The sequence below is a fragment of the Mercurialis annua genome, linkage group LG4, assembly GCF_937616625.2.
Source record: "Mercurialis annua linkage group LG4, ddMerAnnu1.2, whole genome shotgun sequence".
In the NCBI taxonomy this organism is placed as follows: Eukaryota; Viridiplantae; Streptophyta; class Magnoliopsida; order Malpighiales; family Euphorbiaceae; genus Mercurialis; species Mercurialis annua.
In genome coordinates, this window is record NC_065573.1 from 17689217 (window position 1) to 17706898 (window position 17682).

A 17682-nucleotide genomic window follows, 5' to 3' on the forward strand; every position below is an offset into this window, starting at 1 on the left:
TGAATAGTTTGTTGTGTTTTGTCACACGGTCAATGAAATTGCTCATATTTTTGTTTAGACGTCCAATTTAATGCCTGATATTTTAATTTGGAACTTATATATTTCAATTTTTTTGTCTTTTCCCTTGTACTCGGGTATTTCTGATTAATCTAGTTTTATTGTCTTTTCCCTTATAATTCTCCAACTGACAAATGAGAAGGTAGAAATTACTTTTTTAAAAACAATTAAATTAACTTGATCATATTTATAAATATACAAAAGTATTTTACCTCATACTCATCATAATTATTAAATATGAGATATGTTTTTATTCAAAGAAAAACGGTATTATAAACAATTGGGCTTTTTATATGTTTTACGGGTTTTTTCAGCCCAATATCTTTTATACGGGCCAAACAATTTCTTTACTTTTCATACCAGATTTTATTACTTTGTTGACCTAGAATTTTAAATTCTTCTCTTTTTTACGAACTTCCTTCTCTTAACTCTGAATTGGCGTTTTTTTTTTCTTTTTTCTCTGAAAATAGCGGTTTCTTTTCTTCTTCTCCACACGATTCTTCTTCTGATAGTCGTCGCTCTTCATCAAGTCTCAGTGCCGCTCCACTGCCGCCTTCGTTGTGCCGCCGCCGTTTTCTTATTTTTGTGTTTTCTTTTTCAGATCTGAACCGGAATTTATTGTCGGAAGGAATAATAGATATCAGAAGTTTTTAACGATTTTAAAAAGTTTTTTAAAGGCATATGATCCGATTTTGAAACGAAAAGATTCACCGTTCTTCTTATTCTTCTTTTTCATTTTCAGATCTAGAAATTGTTTTATTAACTGTTTTTAAGTCACAATAATTTTTTTACCATTAAACATGTGTAAAGATTATCTTTAAGGAATGTAATAATAATTTTCATGTACATAAAATAATTTTGTGATTTTATGAAATGAAAATATGTTATTTCTGCAGTTTTACTATGTTTGGTTATATTTCTGCGTTTTTTTAATTTTGCAGCACGATTTGTTGATGATGGTAGATTGATAAAATTATTGTTATGTTTCAGTGTTGTTGATTTTATGTTAATTTTATGTTGATAATCGGTTGATATTTATTGATTTTAACATTGACAAATAAGATAATGATGTTCGTGAAATAAACTAAAAAAATAAAAATTTAACTGAGACTAGATAATGATATGTTAGCATTGGGAAAGAAGACAAATAAAGATGTTGAATTATTATAATTTTATAATTTTGAAATTGTGTTGATTTTCGTTAATATTTTGTTGCTTTTAACATTGGTGAAAAAAACAATAATGATATTGAATTATTATAATGTTATAATGTTGATCTTGTGTTGATATTGTGTTGATGTTATGTTGATATCAGCATATGTAATAAACTAACTGATTCAAATTTTTCAATCTTTTTTATACTAATTTTTATTTTTTCAACATTTTTTCAATTTAATTTCAATTTTTTTATTTTATTTTCACATATAATGTGTTTTTTTTCGTTGATGATAAAATCAACTAAATATCAACATAATATTAACGCAATATCAACATAAGATTAACATTGTAACACCATAATAATTTAACATCATTATTTTCTTTTTCACAAATACTAAAATTAACAAAATATCAACCGAAAATTAACATAATGTCAACACTGTATCATTACAATAATTCAACTTCGTTATTTGTCTTCTTCCATGATGATACCATATCATTATCTAGTCTCAATATAATTTAATTTAATTTTTTAGTTTATTTCACAGACAATATTATTTTATTTGCCAATGTTAAAATAAAAAAAAAATCAGTTGATAGCAACATAATATCAACATAAAGTCAACATAAAATTAAAAACACTGTGATATTACAATAATTCAGCAATCAATCATCATCAACAAATCGTTCTGCAGAATTAAAAAAAACGCAGAAACACAAGAAAAATGCAGAAATAACATAATTTTATTACATAAAATCACAAAATTATTCTACATAACATGAAATGAGTATTAGATTCTCTAAATATACTCTTTTATACATGTTTAATGGTGAAAAAACAGTAAACAATTAATAAATTACAGATCTGAAAATAAAAAAAAGAACAAAAAAATTCTAATCTGAAATCAAAACGATAAAAGAAAGATGACGGCGAGACGAAGACGGAACGGCGGAGGCAGAACGATGGAGGTGGAACGACGGAGGTGGAACAATGGAAGAGAAACGATGGAAATGGAACAGCGGAGGCGGATTGGTGCGAAGAACAAAAGGTGAGTTGAGAGAGAGAAAGGAGAGAGAAAATTGAGGAGAGAGAGAAATATTTGGTTTATGAGAATTTGATTTGGAGTAGAAAATATATTTTTTCCGTATAAAAGTAATGATCTCCAGCGTGGATGGTAGTTTTCATATTGAAAACTCTTACCCGTATAAAAGATATATTTTTGCAAATATTAGATGTTTATGTAAAAAGCCCTAAACAATTTGATTATATGAATACCATTAAAAAGCCTCCAAATATTAAAATGAATTAATTTAATTCTGATTGTCCCTTATAATTATGTTTTCTTAAATAGGAGAGCCGCCCAGAATAGCCACCCATATTGCCCTCTTCTCTCTCTCTCTCTCAAAAATATCCAAAACCACACACCAACATAAACAAAGAAAAATCTCTCTCTTTCTCACAAATTACAGTTCTAATCCATCATCATCATCATCATCATCATCTTCAGCAACAACATAAACTCATCAACAGAATTTCTCTGTGTTTTTTCCTGTAAATTTAATGGCCTCTACCCTATCTTCTCCTTCTAAAAAACCTTATTTTCTTGGCTTTCTTGATATATGAGCTTATTTTGTGTTGGTGGGCAAGCGAGGAACCCTAATATTTAAAAGAAGAGTAGAATATTATTAGGTTAAAATAGAAGAAGAAGATGAGTCTTGAAGAGTCTTTAAGATCTCTTTCTTTAGATTATCTGAACCTTCTGATAAACGGACAAGCCTTTTCTGATGTAACTTTCAGCGTAGAGGGTCGGTTAGTTCATGCACACAGATGTATTTTAGCAGCCAGAAGTCTTTTCTTTAGGAAATTCTTTTGTGGACCCGAGAGTACAGACTCAAGAATAGGATCGTCATCCTCATCCTCCTCCTCCTCAAGATCAGGTAATAATACTAATAACAATGTGATACCAGTAAACTCAGTGGGATATGAGGTGTTCTTGCTGCTCTTACAGTTTTTGTACAGTGGACAAGTCTCGATTGTCCCTCAAAAGCATGAGCCAAGGCCTAATTGTGGTGAAAGAGCCTGCTGGCACACACATTGCACCTCCGCCGTTGATCTTGCTCTCGACACTCTTGCCGCCGCTCGATACTTCGGCGTCGAACAACTTGCATTGCTCACTCAGGTACCAGTTCTTGATTCTTCTTGATCAGTGTGTGTGTGTGTGTGGAGTTGTCACTCAAGTTTTGTTTTTGTGGGTATGGTGCTCACTGGTTTTCTTGTTTTTTGGGATTTTTTGAAGTGCCTTCTTTTCATTTTTGGTTTTTAATTTAACTTAATCTTTCATTTGAGTTTATTTTAGTACTTTCTTCTAATAGTACCCAATTCAACACTTTTCTTTTGTTAGTTCAATTATTGCTTCAAGTTTCCTATTCCTTGGTTCATTGCTCATAGTGTATACCACTTTCAATCAACTCAAACCATGTAACATGTTTTAATCACATCTTGATTTCATGTCAAATTTTGGGGGTTTTCTTGAATTGGGATTTCCAATCTTTCATCACCAAAACATTCTAAATATAGTTCTTGATCCCCGGTCTTGTCTTTCACAGTTTGTAACCCCAATTTAAACCTTTCCTCATTTGGAATTTTTTTACTATTATAAAATTATAAAAAGATGATGTAATTAGACAGATCCCCAAGCTCATTAATGCATAAATATCATTAAATTTAACCAATGAATTCAGTTACTAATGTTTTGTCATTAATAATGGTTGCAGAAGCAATTGGCTAGCATGGTAGAAAAGGCTTCAATTGAAGATGTTATGAAAGTTTTAATTGCATCAAGAAAACAAGACATGCACCAGCTTTGGACTACTTGCTCTCATCTTGTAGCCAAATCAGGCTTGCCTCCAGAAATCTTAGCTAAGCATCTTCCTATAGATGTCGTAGCCAAAATCGAAGAGCTTCGTCTCAAATCATCGATAGCTCGTCGATCACTAATGCCTCATCACCCCCACCATCCCCACCACCATCACCACCACCACAACCATCATGATCTTACAGCAGCAGCTGATCTTGAAGACCAAAAAATTCGAAGAATGAGGCGGGCATTAGACTCGTCCGACGTCGAACTAGTCAAGCTAATGGTAATGGGAGAAGGACTCAATCTTGATGAAGCATTGGCTCTACATTACGCAGTCGAAAATTGCAGCCGGGAGGTCGTCAAGGCGCTGCTAGAACTCGGTGCAGCCGATGTAAACTACCCGGCGGGACCTGCTGGGAAAACCCCGCTGCATATCGCAGCAGAAATGGTATCACCGGACATGGTTGCAGTACTTTTAGATCATCATGCTGACCCGAATGTTCGAACCGTGGATGGGGTGACACCGCTGGATATTCTCCGAACCCTAACATCAGATTTCTTGTTCAAGGGGGCAGTTCCAGGGTTAGCACACATCGAACCGAACAAACTAAGATTATGTCTTGAGTTAGTACAATCAGCAGCATTGGTTCTTTCACGTGAAGAAGGGAATAACAATAGTGTTAATGCAACAGCCGCAATTTATCCACCGATGAGCACTGATGACCATAATAATAACAATAATAGCAGTACCAGTGGATTGGATTCAAGACTGGTTTACTTGAACCTGGCTGGTTCTTCAGCTCCAATGGAAGGAGACGATGATCATAGTAGCCACAGCAGAGATGCTATGAGCCGGCATGACTCAGCAATGTATCATCACTCTCATGAGTTCTAGATCAACTCTCTGTCTCTCTCTCACACACTCAATCATAATATTATATATATATATATATATATAAAAAGAATTAATTATATGAAATCAATGATGGAGTTGGGGAAAGACAAGTTGAAAAATTAAGTAATATTATTATTATTGGGTCATATATAATATCCTTTTCTTGTCAGTTCTTTTCTTTATCTTTTTCCTTTTCTTTTTGGTATGGTAATTATTTAAAATAGGAATTAAAACAAACAAGTGCAGTTCCATTGGAGGATGGGATGTATGTGTTTGATCATGGGATGAGTGAGACAAGGAGAATCTGATGTTGAAGATGAAGAAATTTGTATTGTAAAATTGTTTATGATGAAGATCAAGAAATGCAGGTGGTCAATCTTTTCAAAACCAGGCCTGTCAACTCCTTTGTATTTATTGATAAATCTAATTTCATGCCCTATTTATTGCCCACTTTTATTTTTCTTGTCCCCCCCACCCACTTTCCCCATCATCCAATTTTTCACAAACTTATATTTATATATATCAATTAAATTCATGCATATACTACAAAATTAATTAATTTATTAATTGCCTATGTGATTACACTATGCATGTCCTCAAATTATATATAATGTTGGTGGGGTTCATTATTTATAGGGCTTTGTTTGGACATAGATATTCATGTATTTTGATGGAAATGAGCTGTCTCCTATTTTAATTTGCTAATATGCATGGACTTTTAGAGACACTTGATGTGGGTTTTTCAATTAAATTTTGTCTAAATAAGAATGATTACTAGTATTTTATTTGATTGGTTGTCTTGCATGGATGCAACACTAGTGAGTGTGACTACACATGACAGCTTAATAATATATTGGTATTATTATTGCCTTATTTGATCCTTTTTGTAACTCCAATGAGACATACACCAAAAGCCCTAGCTAGCCCTTCCTTTTTAATATCATTACCCATATAATTTCTTGGTTCTTAACCCCTATTTTTGTGTTTTTGTTCATGCATCATGTTCTTTCTGTCTTTCTTTGACTAGTCTCATGCCTTATCAATTCATTTGCTAATATATTTTCAATTAATATATTGAGCTGCAAGATTACTGTCTATTACTAATTATTGGTATCATCTTTTTACTCAGAATAGAAATTATTATTAGTGTAGTTGATTTGATCCTGCTGTGCATTGTATGTATGAGTAGTAAAAACTAATGATAGCTTTACACTTACTTTGATCTACCTGCTGCATTTTTAGTATTCCAATTCTGATTTTGGGTAGTGAGTTAGGTCATTTTTTTCACTCACTTTGGTGCTACATAACCTTTCAGAAAGCCAGTGTTGAACATGGTATTATTTTCTGTGTTCTTTAGTTCATGCTACACATTGAATTGGGATTTGAATTTATGTGTTTTATTGTAATATATTGATGATATTGTGTACTTTTATCTTAGTGCAAAACTTAGCCTACTAGCTCTTGTAGTACATTTTACAATCACATTTCACAAAATTGATATTGGTGTTAAAATTCTTTTTTTCAGCATTTTAGTAACATATTAGCAATAGCCAAAATGTAACTTTTTTATCCGCAACTTTAGCCTTTTTGCTGAATATATCTTGATCTTTACATTTTGCTATTTATACTATCGATCTCTACCAAATATACGGTGTGCTACGTCATGTAGAATCAATTTTGAACACGTAAGCGAATAGCATCGCGCCATCAACATCAAATGAGTTTTGAGTATATTTGGCAAAAATCAAAAAGATGATGGTAGATGTGACAAAATTCAAAAACTATGATAAATATGTCATAGTTATGGATAGATAAATACATTATGGGTTAGTAATATTCTCTACATATGTATGCATCTCCCTTTTCATTCTTTGTTATCAGTAATAGATCATAGATCATAGAACTCTTTTTATTATTACTTAATTCTGATTTGGTTGGCAATGCTATTGATTTTATGCATTTTATTTTTTTAAGCTGAGTGATCATGTTAAACTTACATAAGCCATATGCTAACAGAATGTTTTATTATATTGATACAATTTTTTATTGATCTTAGCATTCCTGTGAAAGTTCCAAGTGTTTTATTTTATTAACTTGAATATACACATGTATATGCATGCGTGCATGCTTTATTTGAACCCAGTTTTTATATATATATATATATATATATATATATATAGATATGGTTCCGACTATTAGTTTCAATTGTTAGATGTTAATTGCAGAGACGGAATTTGAACTCACAATCTCGTGATGCACTTGGAGACGCCACCAAGGGTAGGCCCTCACTGACATTTGAACCCACTTCAGAACATAATATTATGAATTATCTGTCTGCATGATATTTGACATTTTTTACTAATGCAGTAATTCGGATTAGATTTTCATTTACCATAGGATTTATAATTCGACTCATGCATGTCCCTAGGTGTTACTACGTAATCTTAGTGTTCCTGCTGCAGCTAAATTTCTCATTTGTACTTATATCACTACATTTTATCTCCATTTCAGTTTGTCTTCTTGCCTGTCTACATTGAACACAGAGACTAATCCTAATAACAAACCATTTGATTGGATATGGTGAAGTCCAAAATTGCATAAATGAAACTTTCAGTGTAATTTTATTAGTGTATAACTTGACATTGCAGCAATTTGATCACTCCGTTTTTCTTCATTTTGCTCAGAATTTGTTTTCTCAGACTGGATGACAGTCTGATTGCATGTTAAAAACTATAAATCCTCGGTGCACAAATCGGTTAGCAATTAGGGGGATAAAACTATCCTAAGATTAGGGTAGGCTCCGGCCTGAGCTCGCGATATTTGGTTTCTTCAGAAAAGAGGTACTATCTAGTAAATTCGGAGCAAGATTGAGGTTGAACTTGGGCTATAAACTCCGACGAGAACTAAAAATTAAGCCTGAATCCTCCGTGATCCAAATAATTAAGTTCGCATTGTCGGAACAATTCGTCGGGATATATAGTCCAATAGATTACTTCATCTAGTTTTACTGGATTGCATATACGTGCATGTAAAAATTATAGAAAAATTCTCCCTTAGGTCTCTCACATTTTTTTCAGTACCCTAGTGATTTATTTCAGACAATTATAATTTGATCTGCATTATGTCATAAATACTAAGGTGAAAAAAGATGATTATTTATAGTATAAAGTCTGACATGGTTCTTGAGTGAATTTAACCAACCTTGCTTCCTCAGCGAATGGTAAAATCAATTAAGAATTGTGGAAGCTTTTTAACTACTTTTATTAAATTAATAATTTATAAAATGTTGGTATTGGATAATTGAAGTCGTTAGAAAGGAAAATGAAAGAGAATGATATGAAAAAAAGGAGCAAAAACGGGTGAGGATGGACAATACAATGTCATGTTTTGTGATTGATATTGACACTGAACTCTTTTTTTACTTCAAATCTAATTTCGATTGTCTGGTAGTACAACAAACCCTAGACCAAATCTCTTTTTATTTTATAGAGCAAATCGAGAATAGATTCTTGTTTAGTTTTCATTTCTTCTTTTTCTCAAAGTCATGTGCTGAAGTGACATCTCACAATAAATTCACAACTTTTTTTTTTGCCATTTTAATTCTACATCATACCCTTCTCTTCCAAATTGATAAATATTATTTTATATATTTTTATTTTAAATTATAAACAATCAATTATTACGTTATTAAATAAAGGCTTAATTTATTTTACATATAAATTAATTATATATGTTGAAAATTTATTTAGATTTAGTTAAATTAATTAACATTTTAAAATAGTTTTAATTTGATTATAATTTTTAGTTAGTTTTTAAAAATAAAAGACTTATTTGTATTTTTTTGAATGAAAATAAATTTAATTTTATCTTTAAACTTAGTTAATTAAATGATTTCATCATTTAAATAAATAAATTGTGAAAAATTAAAAAATTAAGGTAAAATTGAAACCAGAAAATGCAAAATAGGCTAAAATTGACCTGTCACGACCCAAATTATTGAGCCGTAACCGGCGCTAGGGAATGGGAGTGCTATCTCCAAAACCCGTAGTAACCCTAAAACCATAAAACCCTTTTTTGCAAATTCATAAGCACACGGAAGCAAACATATAACATATATACAAATATTTACACCAGTTATTCTAACAACTTGTGGGCGCTAGTTTCTGTACCACGTACGAACTGGCCTCACGGTACTATATACATATACTAGTGTAACTATACATATCACTGGCAACTGGTGCCGTGAACAAAACACACAACGTAGCCTACAAAAAGATAATCACAGGGACATCAGGTAAAACAATAAACCAAAGGCACTGCTATCAAGGCTACTACTCTATCGACTCTGAACTACTACCGCAGCTCTACAGAAGTTAAGAACTATACATGCTACTGGTGACTTCCGGATCCAAAACGGGTGAACTCTAGCCAAGTCCAAACACTAAGCACCTGAAATGTTTAAAAACAACGGGTTAGACTATGCTGAGTGAGACTACAAATTACAAACGGTATTATAAAAATAACATCACATTTAAAACAATCATATATATATATATATATATATACTCTATACAATATAAGCCAAGTATTTGATCCGATCGAAACCCTAATCTAATAAACAATCCTAAACCGTACAATTTCTAGTATTCATACTGAATACAACTTTTTAAATCTAGATGGGGTTACTGGATAGTTCAACCATGTCAACCACCATCTGCTCGGGCATCGGGATAGTTCAACCAGTATGCCTCATACCATCTCAAATCCAACTATACAGCGGAGTCCCGGGATAATTCAACCAAGGCGACTCACTAGATACAGGCCGCGGGATAGTTCAACCATGCTGACCTCGTATCACATACAATAAGTTAGTCTAGTTCTACTCTACTTACTAAGACTTACCGACACTGGTGATCACACAGCCTATTGACACCCAATAGGTAGTTGTTCCCTCGGATCACACACCGGATTCTTATATTTAAAACAATCAACATACGATATATAATACAGTTCAAATCATATAACATGCGATGTATGCGATAATACTATTGATAGTATATAAAATAACTTTTATGAATAATACACGAAAGTAAAATGTAGCTCACTTGACCCGCTATCCAATCTACTATGCACTCGATATGCTGGTCAAACACTGCTAATCCCAAAACATCTACCTCGTAGCTTGCCGATACGTCTGATACATATACAATTCAAATGCACGTTTAGCATATAAACGTGAACCTCGTAAATCTAAAACCCTAGGTTATAGATTAGGTTATTACTATCCACCCTTATCGATTTCCAATTACGCGTTATATTCATTACAAAACCCTAATCATATTCTCCATATTCTATGTCCAAATTGCACATTTTCAGTGTTCGTAAGCTCTTATGGACTCAAGATATGTACGTCAAACTCCCGTGCACCAAATGGACAGAAAACGACCAAGGCAGCCTTGCCTTGGCATTGGCGCGTCGTGCGTCCGTCGTGCATAGGAAGGCAGCAAGCCTTAACAGCCACACAAATCAATCAAAAACTCATTCCGACTTGCTTGAGACATTTTCGTACATACCCAACATCATTTTAACACAAAATCCATCTTAAAAACCATCAAAAACGACGATAATGACGTGATTAAAGCGAATTCGATCCAACCGCAACGTCACACACCAAAACAGCCATATATATCTCCAAACCCTAAGTCAAATACTCACTCTTACCTTGTTTAGAAGCTCGGATATGGTAGAGGATTGAATTCTGGAGAGATCACCACCAAGAACGCGTGATTCCGACGTGAAACGGCGAAACCGTGTTGATCGCAAAACATTCGCTGAAAACCCTCACCTGTAAGCTTTCTTTTCCTCTGATCTTCTTCTTTCTTAATGCTTCATATCATTTTGTTTATATATGTGATGGCTAAAAGCTTGTTTTGGTCCCTCACTTCTTAAACTTAAACCATTTCTCTTTTTAACTTATCCTTTTAATCAAACGGTTAATTATCCGCTTTAACCCAATTACATACGTATTATTTATATCCAAATTAATAATACTAAATTAATATTACTAATTTCCGTCGATAATATTTTAATAGCAATTCCCGAGATTTAACTCATTATTTACCAAATTGGGACCTAAACTTTATTTTCATAACTTTTCTTTTCGTTCCTTTTTGTCCCAAATTTTATCCTTTAAACGAATTCTGATATATAACTTTCCGTATTAGAATTTCTAAAACCGACCTACTCGGGTCTTGTCAATCCAATCACTTCGATATTCTTTGTCCTATTAGCTCGGGTTATCGGAAAAAAGTCAAATTACCAATTCCGACAACGTCAAACGTACGGGATATTACATGACCAGTTTTCAGCGTCAGGATAGAAATGAAAAGAAGTTAAAAGGTCGTGGTTTTTTGAGATATTAGGCCAATAGAAAATGCAAAATATGGTAAAATTGGTCAGTTTTCAACGTCAGATAGAATTAAAAAGGGGCTAAAAGGTCGGATTTTTTGAGGTATTAGGCCTTAAATAAATTCTCAGTAGCACAATGAAATATTTTAAAATTAAAAACGTGCTGGTTACATTAAATAAGAATAAAATTTTTTTATAATTAAATTTTTTATCTAAAAAATTAACTTTTTAAATGTTTAAATTTTTCAAAAAAAGTTATAAATTAATTTGAAAAGGAGTGACTATGTATTAAATTTATTCTTTAACCTATAGGCCAACATCGAAAATTGATTAATAATCAACCATAACACCTGAGTTTAGCCCTTCCTATCACAAAACTCCTAAGCCTTAAAATCGGTTAGTAAACCCTTAAGTTTTAACTAATGGGTCAGTAAACCCCTTTTACATCAGAACCGCCTAACTCTAAAAATGACCAATATATCCCCAAAATTAATAGAACAAAACAAATCAACTCAATCTAACCAAACCTAAAATCACTCACCCAATCAAATCAAACATAAACCATCGATCTAACCAAATCAAACATAAACCATCAATATAACCAAATCAAACCTAAATCACTAATTTATCCAACTAAATCGGACACTCAACCAAAAATCCCCCACCCACCGGCAAGGAGCAGCTGCTCCTCCTCTTCCGAGGAGCTGTTGCTCCTCGGTAGAGGAAGAGTTCAGGTCGAAATTAAAAATAAAATATTTGTTTGGGATTTTCCGGTGGAATGTGGCGGTGGATAGTTCGGACGATGGTGGGTGACGAGCGAAATTTAGTCGATGGGTCCGGCGATGGCAGGTCCGATGAAAACGGAGTGGGACATATTAAAATGCAATGATTAATTATAATTAAAATTTTATTTAGGATTTATTTGAAACTTATTTAAGTTTAAGGACTTGTTTAAATTTGTCCAAATGGTAAAAAAATATAAAATGATTCTTAAATATATTTGTTATATATTTTTTAATCCTTATAATAATAAAATCATTTAATTTTTCTAATTTAGGGTGCAATTGAAAAGAGAAAATTCGAAATAGGGTAAAATTGAAAAAAATTGCTACGTCGGGGTGGAATTGAAAACAAAAGTAAAGGTCGGGGTATTTTCAGCCCATCAGTCTTATTTTAAACCATTTTAAAATATTTGAAATCTTTTTAAACTGTTTGAAAATATTTTTTGTAACCGTTTGAAACTGTTTTTAGATAAACGTTGCAAATTATATTTTTGGAATCCGTTTGAAACTGTTTGAAACTCTTTTATAAAATGTTTTTTAAAAGGCTTCTTTAAATAAGTACCCTACATGACTATAATTAATTAGATTTTTACTGTTGACCAAAAAAAAGTTGATGACATATTTTTTAAGTTTCTAAATTGCACAAATAACTTTATGATATTTGAGGATTACTGTCAACTATAAAAAAGGAAGGAAGTGGTTAAAAGAATCAAAATCTCCTACAAAATCTCAAAGCATAAATATATAGCAATTAATATTCAAAAATCTTTAATAATCCTTAATTATAGTAATTGATAATTTGAATTATATGCCATAAACGGAAAAAGGGAAATAAATAAATAAAAAAATTAAAAAAATGAAAACAACAAGCATTTGAGAAACAAAAAAATCCAGCAAAACAAGAAATTTCATCAACTCATCATAAACAATCAACAAATATGAATACACAATATAAATTCATTTATTTGTAAAAGAAAATTGACATACTGTCAGTTTACATGTAGTTAACCATTAATAAATTAAATTTAATAAAAAAACTATTAACATCATAAAATCATTTTCAGATAAATCTAACAATAATATATCTTAAAATTAACAGTACACCAAATTAGTTACCTGTCAGTTAACCAGTAATCACTTATTAGTTAACTTTAACTAATAAAAAAAGATACTTAACATTATGTATTCATGTTTTAGATAATTAACACAAGTATAGTTAACTTATAGCTAACTGTTAGGAAACATATAATTACCCCCTAATTATTTTCAAAATTATTCAAATATAACAAAAAACAACTGAACATCAAATTTCAATTATTTTAAAAATAATCATACGTATAAAAATAACTGTTAGTTAACTATTAATCACAAATTAGTTAACTGTAATTAAAAAAAATTATCAATATATATTCATGTTTTATATAAAAAATAATACAAAGTTAGTTAACTATTAATTAACCATTAGAAAACATATAGCTAATCTTAATTATTTTTACATCATTGCTAATATCCCAATTACAATAAAAAAAGACAACAGCTTCCAGCCACCGCGCCTTCGTTCATCGTTCGCCTATCTTCGTCCCACTCCAACGACTGCTTTCTTCGTTCAACTCAATCCGCCTTCGTTCATCGTTTTTTTCATCAGTTTGACAGAAAAAAACTGCAATATAAAAAATAACAACGACGATTCAAAAACATTAGAAATGCTTGCAGAATTAAAGTTTCTGTTATAAGTTAACTAATAATGTACTAATAGTTACCTAATGGTTAACTAACATGGATACTGAGTTGCTTCGCGGACCTGATCCCCGATTCCGATTTGTTCATCATGGCGGCAGAAGGTCCTCCATCTGTAATTTTCTAGAAACGGAAAACTCTAAACAGAAAAAGAAGCGAAGATGACCGGTACGAACAAGGCGGCGCCAGATCTGAATGTAAAAAAGAATATGTTGATGTCAGAGGGATAGGTTGTGGGTCGCCGGATCTGAAGAAGGAGACGCTTCTATGAGTGGACTGTGACGATGGTGGCAAATTGCAAAGGGTTTATGGCGGCGTGGCGGACTTACTACGGCGGGCAACATCACAAATAACAACAATTACAAACATGGAATCGCACCAAAAAACAACAAAAAAAAAACAAAAAAAAAACTTAAACTTACCTTGACAACCATTAGATCATCACCATTAGCTTTCTTTATTTGATCTCGGCACTGAAAAGTTTTTAGTTTGAGATTTTTTTGACACAGATTTAGTGGTTGCCATTGTCAATTGTTTTCAACACAAATTCAAACTAAATGAGAATGATTTTGGTAATTGGATTAATGGTGAGGGTTAATGACGAGATTAATGGAAAAAATCTTTGAGAATCACAATCAAAGATACATGCAAATTATTTCCTAAATCAACAACTGTAATCTTGCATTTTATAAAGTATTAAAGTGAAAGAAAAAAGGTTAGAAATCAAGTAAATTAATAGACCACCGTAATTGTAAAAAGAGAAACTATCAACCGTATTTTTTAGTATAAAATGGTCAAAGACCGTGAATGGTCTAATTTTCTCTTTTTAAAATGGTTGCAAATTTGTATTTTAAAACCCATTTGAGACCTTTTTATAAATTGTGTTTTGAAAATGGTTGTCAAAGTGTTATATAGCAACTGATTTAGAAACTATTTTATAAACTACTGAAAATATTGTTTAGAAGTTGTTGGAAACTAATTTAATTTTTTTTAGACAGTATAAAATGATTTTAAGAAACCGGTTTAAACTATTTCAAAGTTCTGTAAACTGTTTGAAATTGTTTTTTTAAATCATTTTAAACTGTCTGAAACTGTTTTTATACCATTTTCAATTTTTTGAAACTGTTTTTAAAACCATTTTAAACTGTTTGAAACTGTTGTTTAAAACCGCTTTAGACTTTTTTTTGAAACCATTTGATACTGGTTTTAGATAAAAGTTGCATATTGTATTTTTAAATCTGTTTGAAACCCTTTTGTAAACTGTTTTTTGAAAACGGTTGCAAATTTGCATTTTAAAAACCATTTGAAACTCTTTTTATAAACTCTCTTTTAACAATAGTTATCAAAGTGTGTTTTAAAACACCATTTGAAAGTTGAAACCCTTTTGTTAACATGCTGAAATTAAATGTGGAGTACAAATCCAAAGCGCAGGAGTATAAAAATTAAATTTTAAACACATTAGAGTATGACTTTTAAATTTAAATTTTGGGGTAAAATTTTGCAAATATTCTTATTCTTTAGGCGTTTTCCTAAAAAGCATTATTTTCTAAGCAGAAGGACAACAATCATAAAAAAAAGTTATTACCATAAAATATCTTTATCTTTCGCGTTTTTTTCTTTTCGGTATATACACAATTTACTGAACGTGGCATCATATATTTAGCCTTTCATTTTTTTTAGAAAAAATAAAGTGTGGTCATTCAGTTTTGTAGTATTTATATTTTAAATAACTTATCTGATGTCGTTTTGAATGACCAAATAGCTAAAATGACATCGTTTTAGCATGGGGGAACGCCTAAATGGCTATGGACTTGAAAAATTTGGAAAAGAATGGACGTATGATATCACATTAGTAGAATGTACTTAAATTGAAAAAAGCGTGAAATGTAGAAATATTTTATGATGATAATCCAAAAAAAAAAAAACTTGGCTTCATAATCTGTTAAGAAACCATCCTAGCAATTGCATACTTGTACAAGTGCCTCAATGATAAAAAAAATGACAATCAAACATCTAAATTCAAAGGAAAAACCCATTTTCAGGTCCTTAAAGTATACCTGTTTTAATTATCTAGTCCCCAAACTAATTTTTGTCTTTTACTGGTCCCTAAACTACACGGAAACCCATTTTAAAATCCTTCAATAGATGTCTGTTAGAAGCGTGAAATCACGCTCCAAAATTAAAGCGTAACTTGTTAAAAGAATGCCACATGTGCTATATTTAAAAGAAAAAAAAATACTCAAAACTAACTTTAAGGATCTTTTTATACTTTTTTCACCTTCTCTAACAAACACGTTATTCTCTTCCAGATCCACTGCGAAAGATCAAAAGCAAATCATCCATTCTTTTAACTTCAGAAATTTAATCATAAAAATAAGTAATTTATTTCAATCAATTAATCATGATTACTATATTCCAGCAGCTATTATCTATCAAACTCCATTGACGGCACTAGTTGCGGTGGTTCCTTAATCGACAACGGCGTCTCATTCTTCTCCGACGTCCAACCGTTAGTCAACGGCAACCGCCCAAACAACAGAAGAACTGAAAGCGTCTTGAACAGCAAATAGGAAATCAAAATGAAAAAGGCAACTGCCGATTTCAACCGCTGGTGTGAGAAGGACTCTGCTCACCGGTGGATTCCGCGGCGGCGATCTCAATAACAGGTTCACTTGAAGTGAATATTGAAGCCAATTTTATCAATAAAGATTACCAAACCCCAAACAAAAAACTCTAGTAAAATTCAAACAAAATCATGAATTAAATTCTGAAACCCTAATATTATTGTTTTAAGCTAAAAAAATTCAAAAACAAAAAAGGCAATTTCAGATAAACTAAGTTTTAAAAATTTAATCTTTGCCGTTGCTGCTAGTTGCTCCTCCGCCCACTGCTTTTCGCTCTTCTACTGCTCGTTGCTTCATCTTTGCTTCTCTACCATTGCTGGTTTCTCCTCTGCCGCTGTTCGTTGCCCTTCCGCCGCTGCTGGTTGCTCCTCCTCCGCTTCTCGTTGCTCCTCTGCCTCTGCTCGTTGATGATGAAGAAGATGGGTTCATTTATTTTACCTTTGTTTGACTCATTCAAATTGGGGACATAAGCTATTCAATCCTCCTTAGATGAAAATGAGGGAAATGGAACTTGCTTAAAAGAAAACTTATGGTGCAGGGGTAAATTGATTGAAGACGAAGATGAATTCCTTATTTTTAATATGGGTAAACGGAATTTGTATAGAAATTAGAAACAAATTGAAAAAAGAGTAAAAAAAAGTCCTTAAAGGTTGTTTTTGAATCTTTTACCCATAAATTCTCTTTCCTACGTGGAATAAAATTTATGTCTTTTCCGTTAGTTAACAGAATTTGAGACCACGCTCTTAACGGATATGCACCAAAGGACTTCAAAATGCGCTTCCGTGTAGTTTAGGGACCAGTAAAAGACAAAAATTAGTTTATGGACTAGATAATTAAAACAGGTATACTTTAAGGACCTCGGAATGGGTTTTTCCAAATTCAAAATATTAAAGAGAGTAATATCATTAAAAGGATTTATAATTGATCAGCTCTCGTCAATTAGTTGAATATGGATAATTGATTTAACATAGTCAAATATTACTATTGAAATTAAGGTATTGATCAAAAGGAGATTTTATTTTGGAAAAGATGTCAATCAATAAATGTGTTTATGAATGACATGTATACTATGATGTTGAACATGATGATCAGTACTAAAGTTGGCCATTTCATAACACAACATTCTCGATCCTATGAGAAAAATTGTCTTTAAACTCAAG

At 31.9% G+C, this 17682-nt stretch overlaps 1 protein-coding gene across 1 annotated transcript; it reads left to right on the forward strand.

Annotated features, from left to right (window-relative positions):
* The first annotated feature begins 2572 nt into the window (after positions 1-2572).
* On the forward strand, positions 2573-5427 carry LOC126679389 (BTB/POZ domain and ankyrin repeat-containing protein COCH-like). Its single transcript, XM_050374406.2, has 2 exons — positions 2573-3395; positions 3991-5427. The coding sequence occupies exons 1-2, from the start codon at positions 2925-2927 to the stop codon at positions 4969-4971; spliced, it is 1452 nt and encodes a 483-aa protein (XP_050230363.1). The 5' UTR covers positions 2573-2924; the 3' UTR covers positions 4972-5427.
* The last annotated feature ends 12255 nt before the right edge of the window (positions 5428-17682 follow it).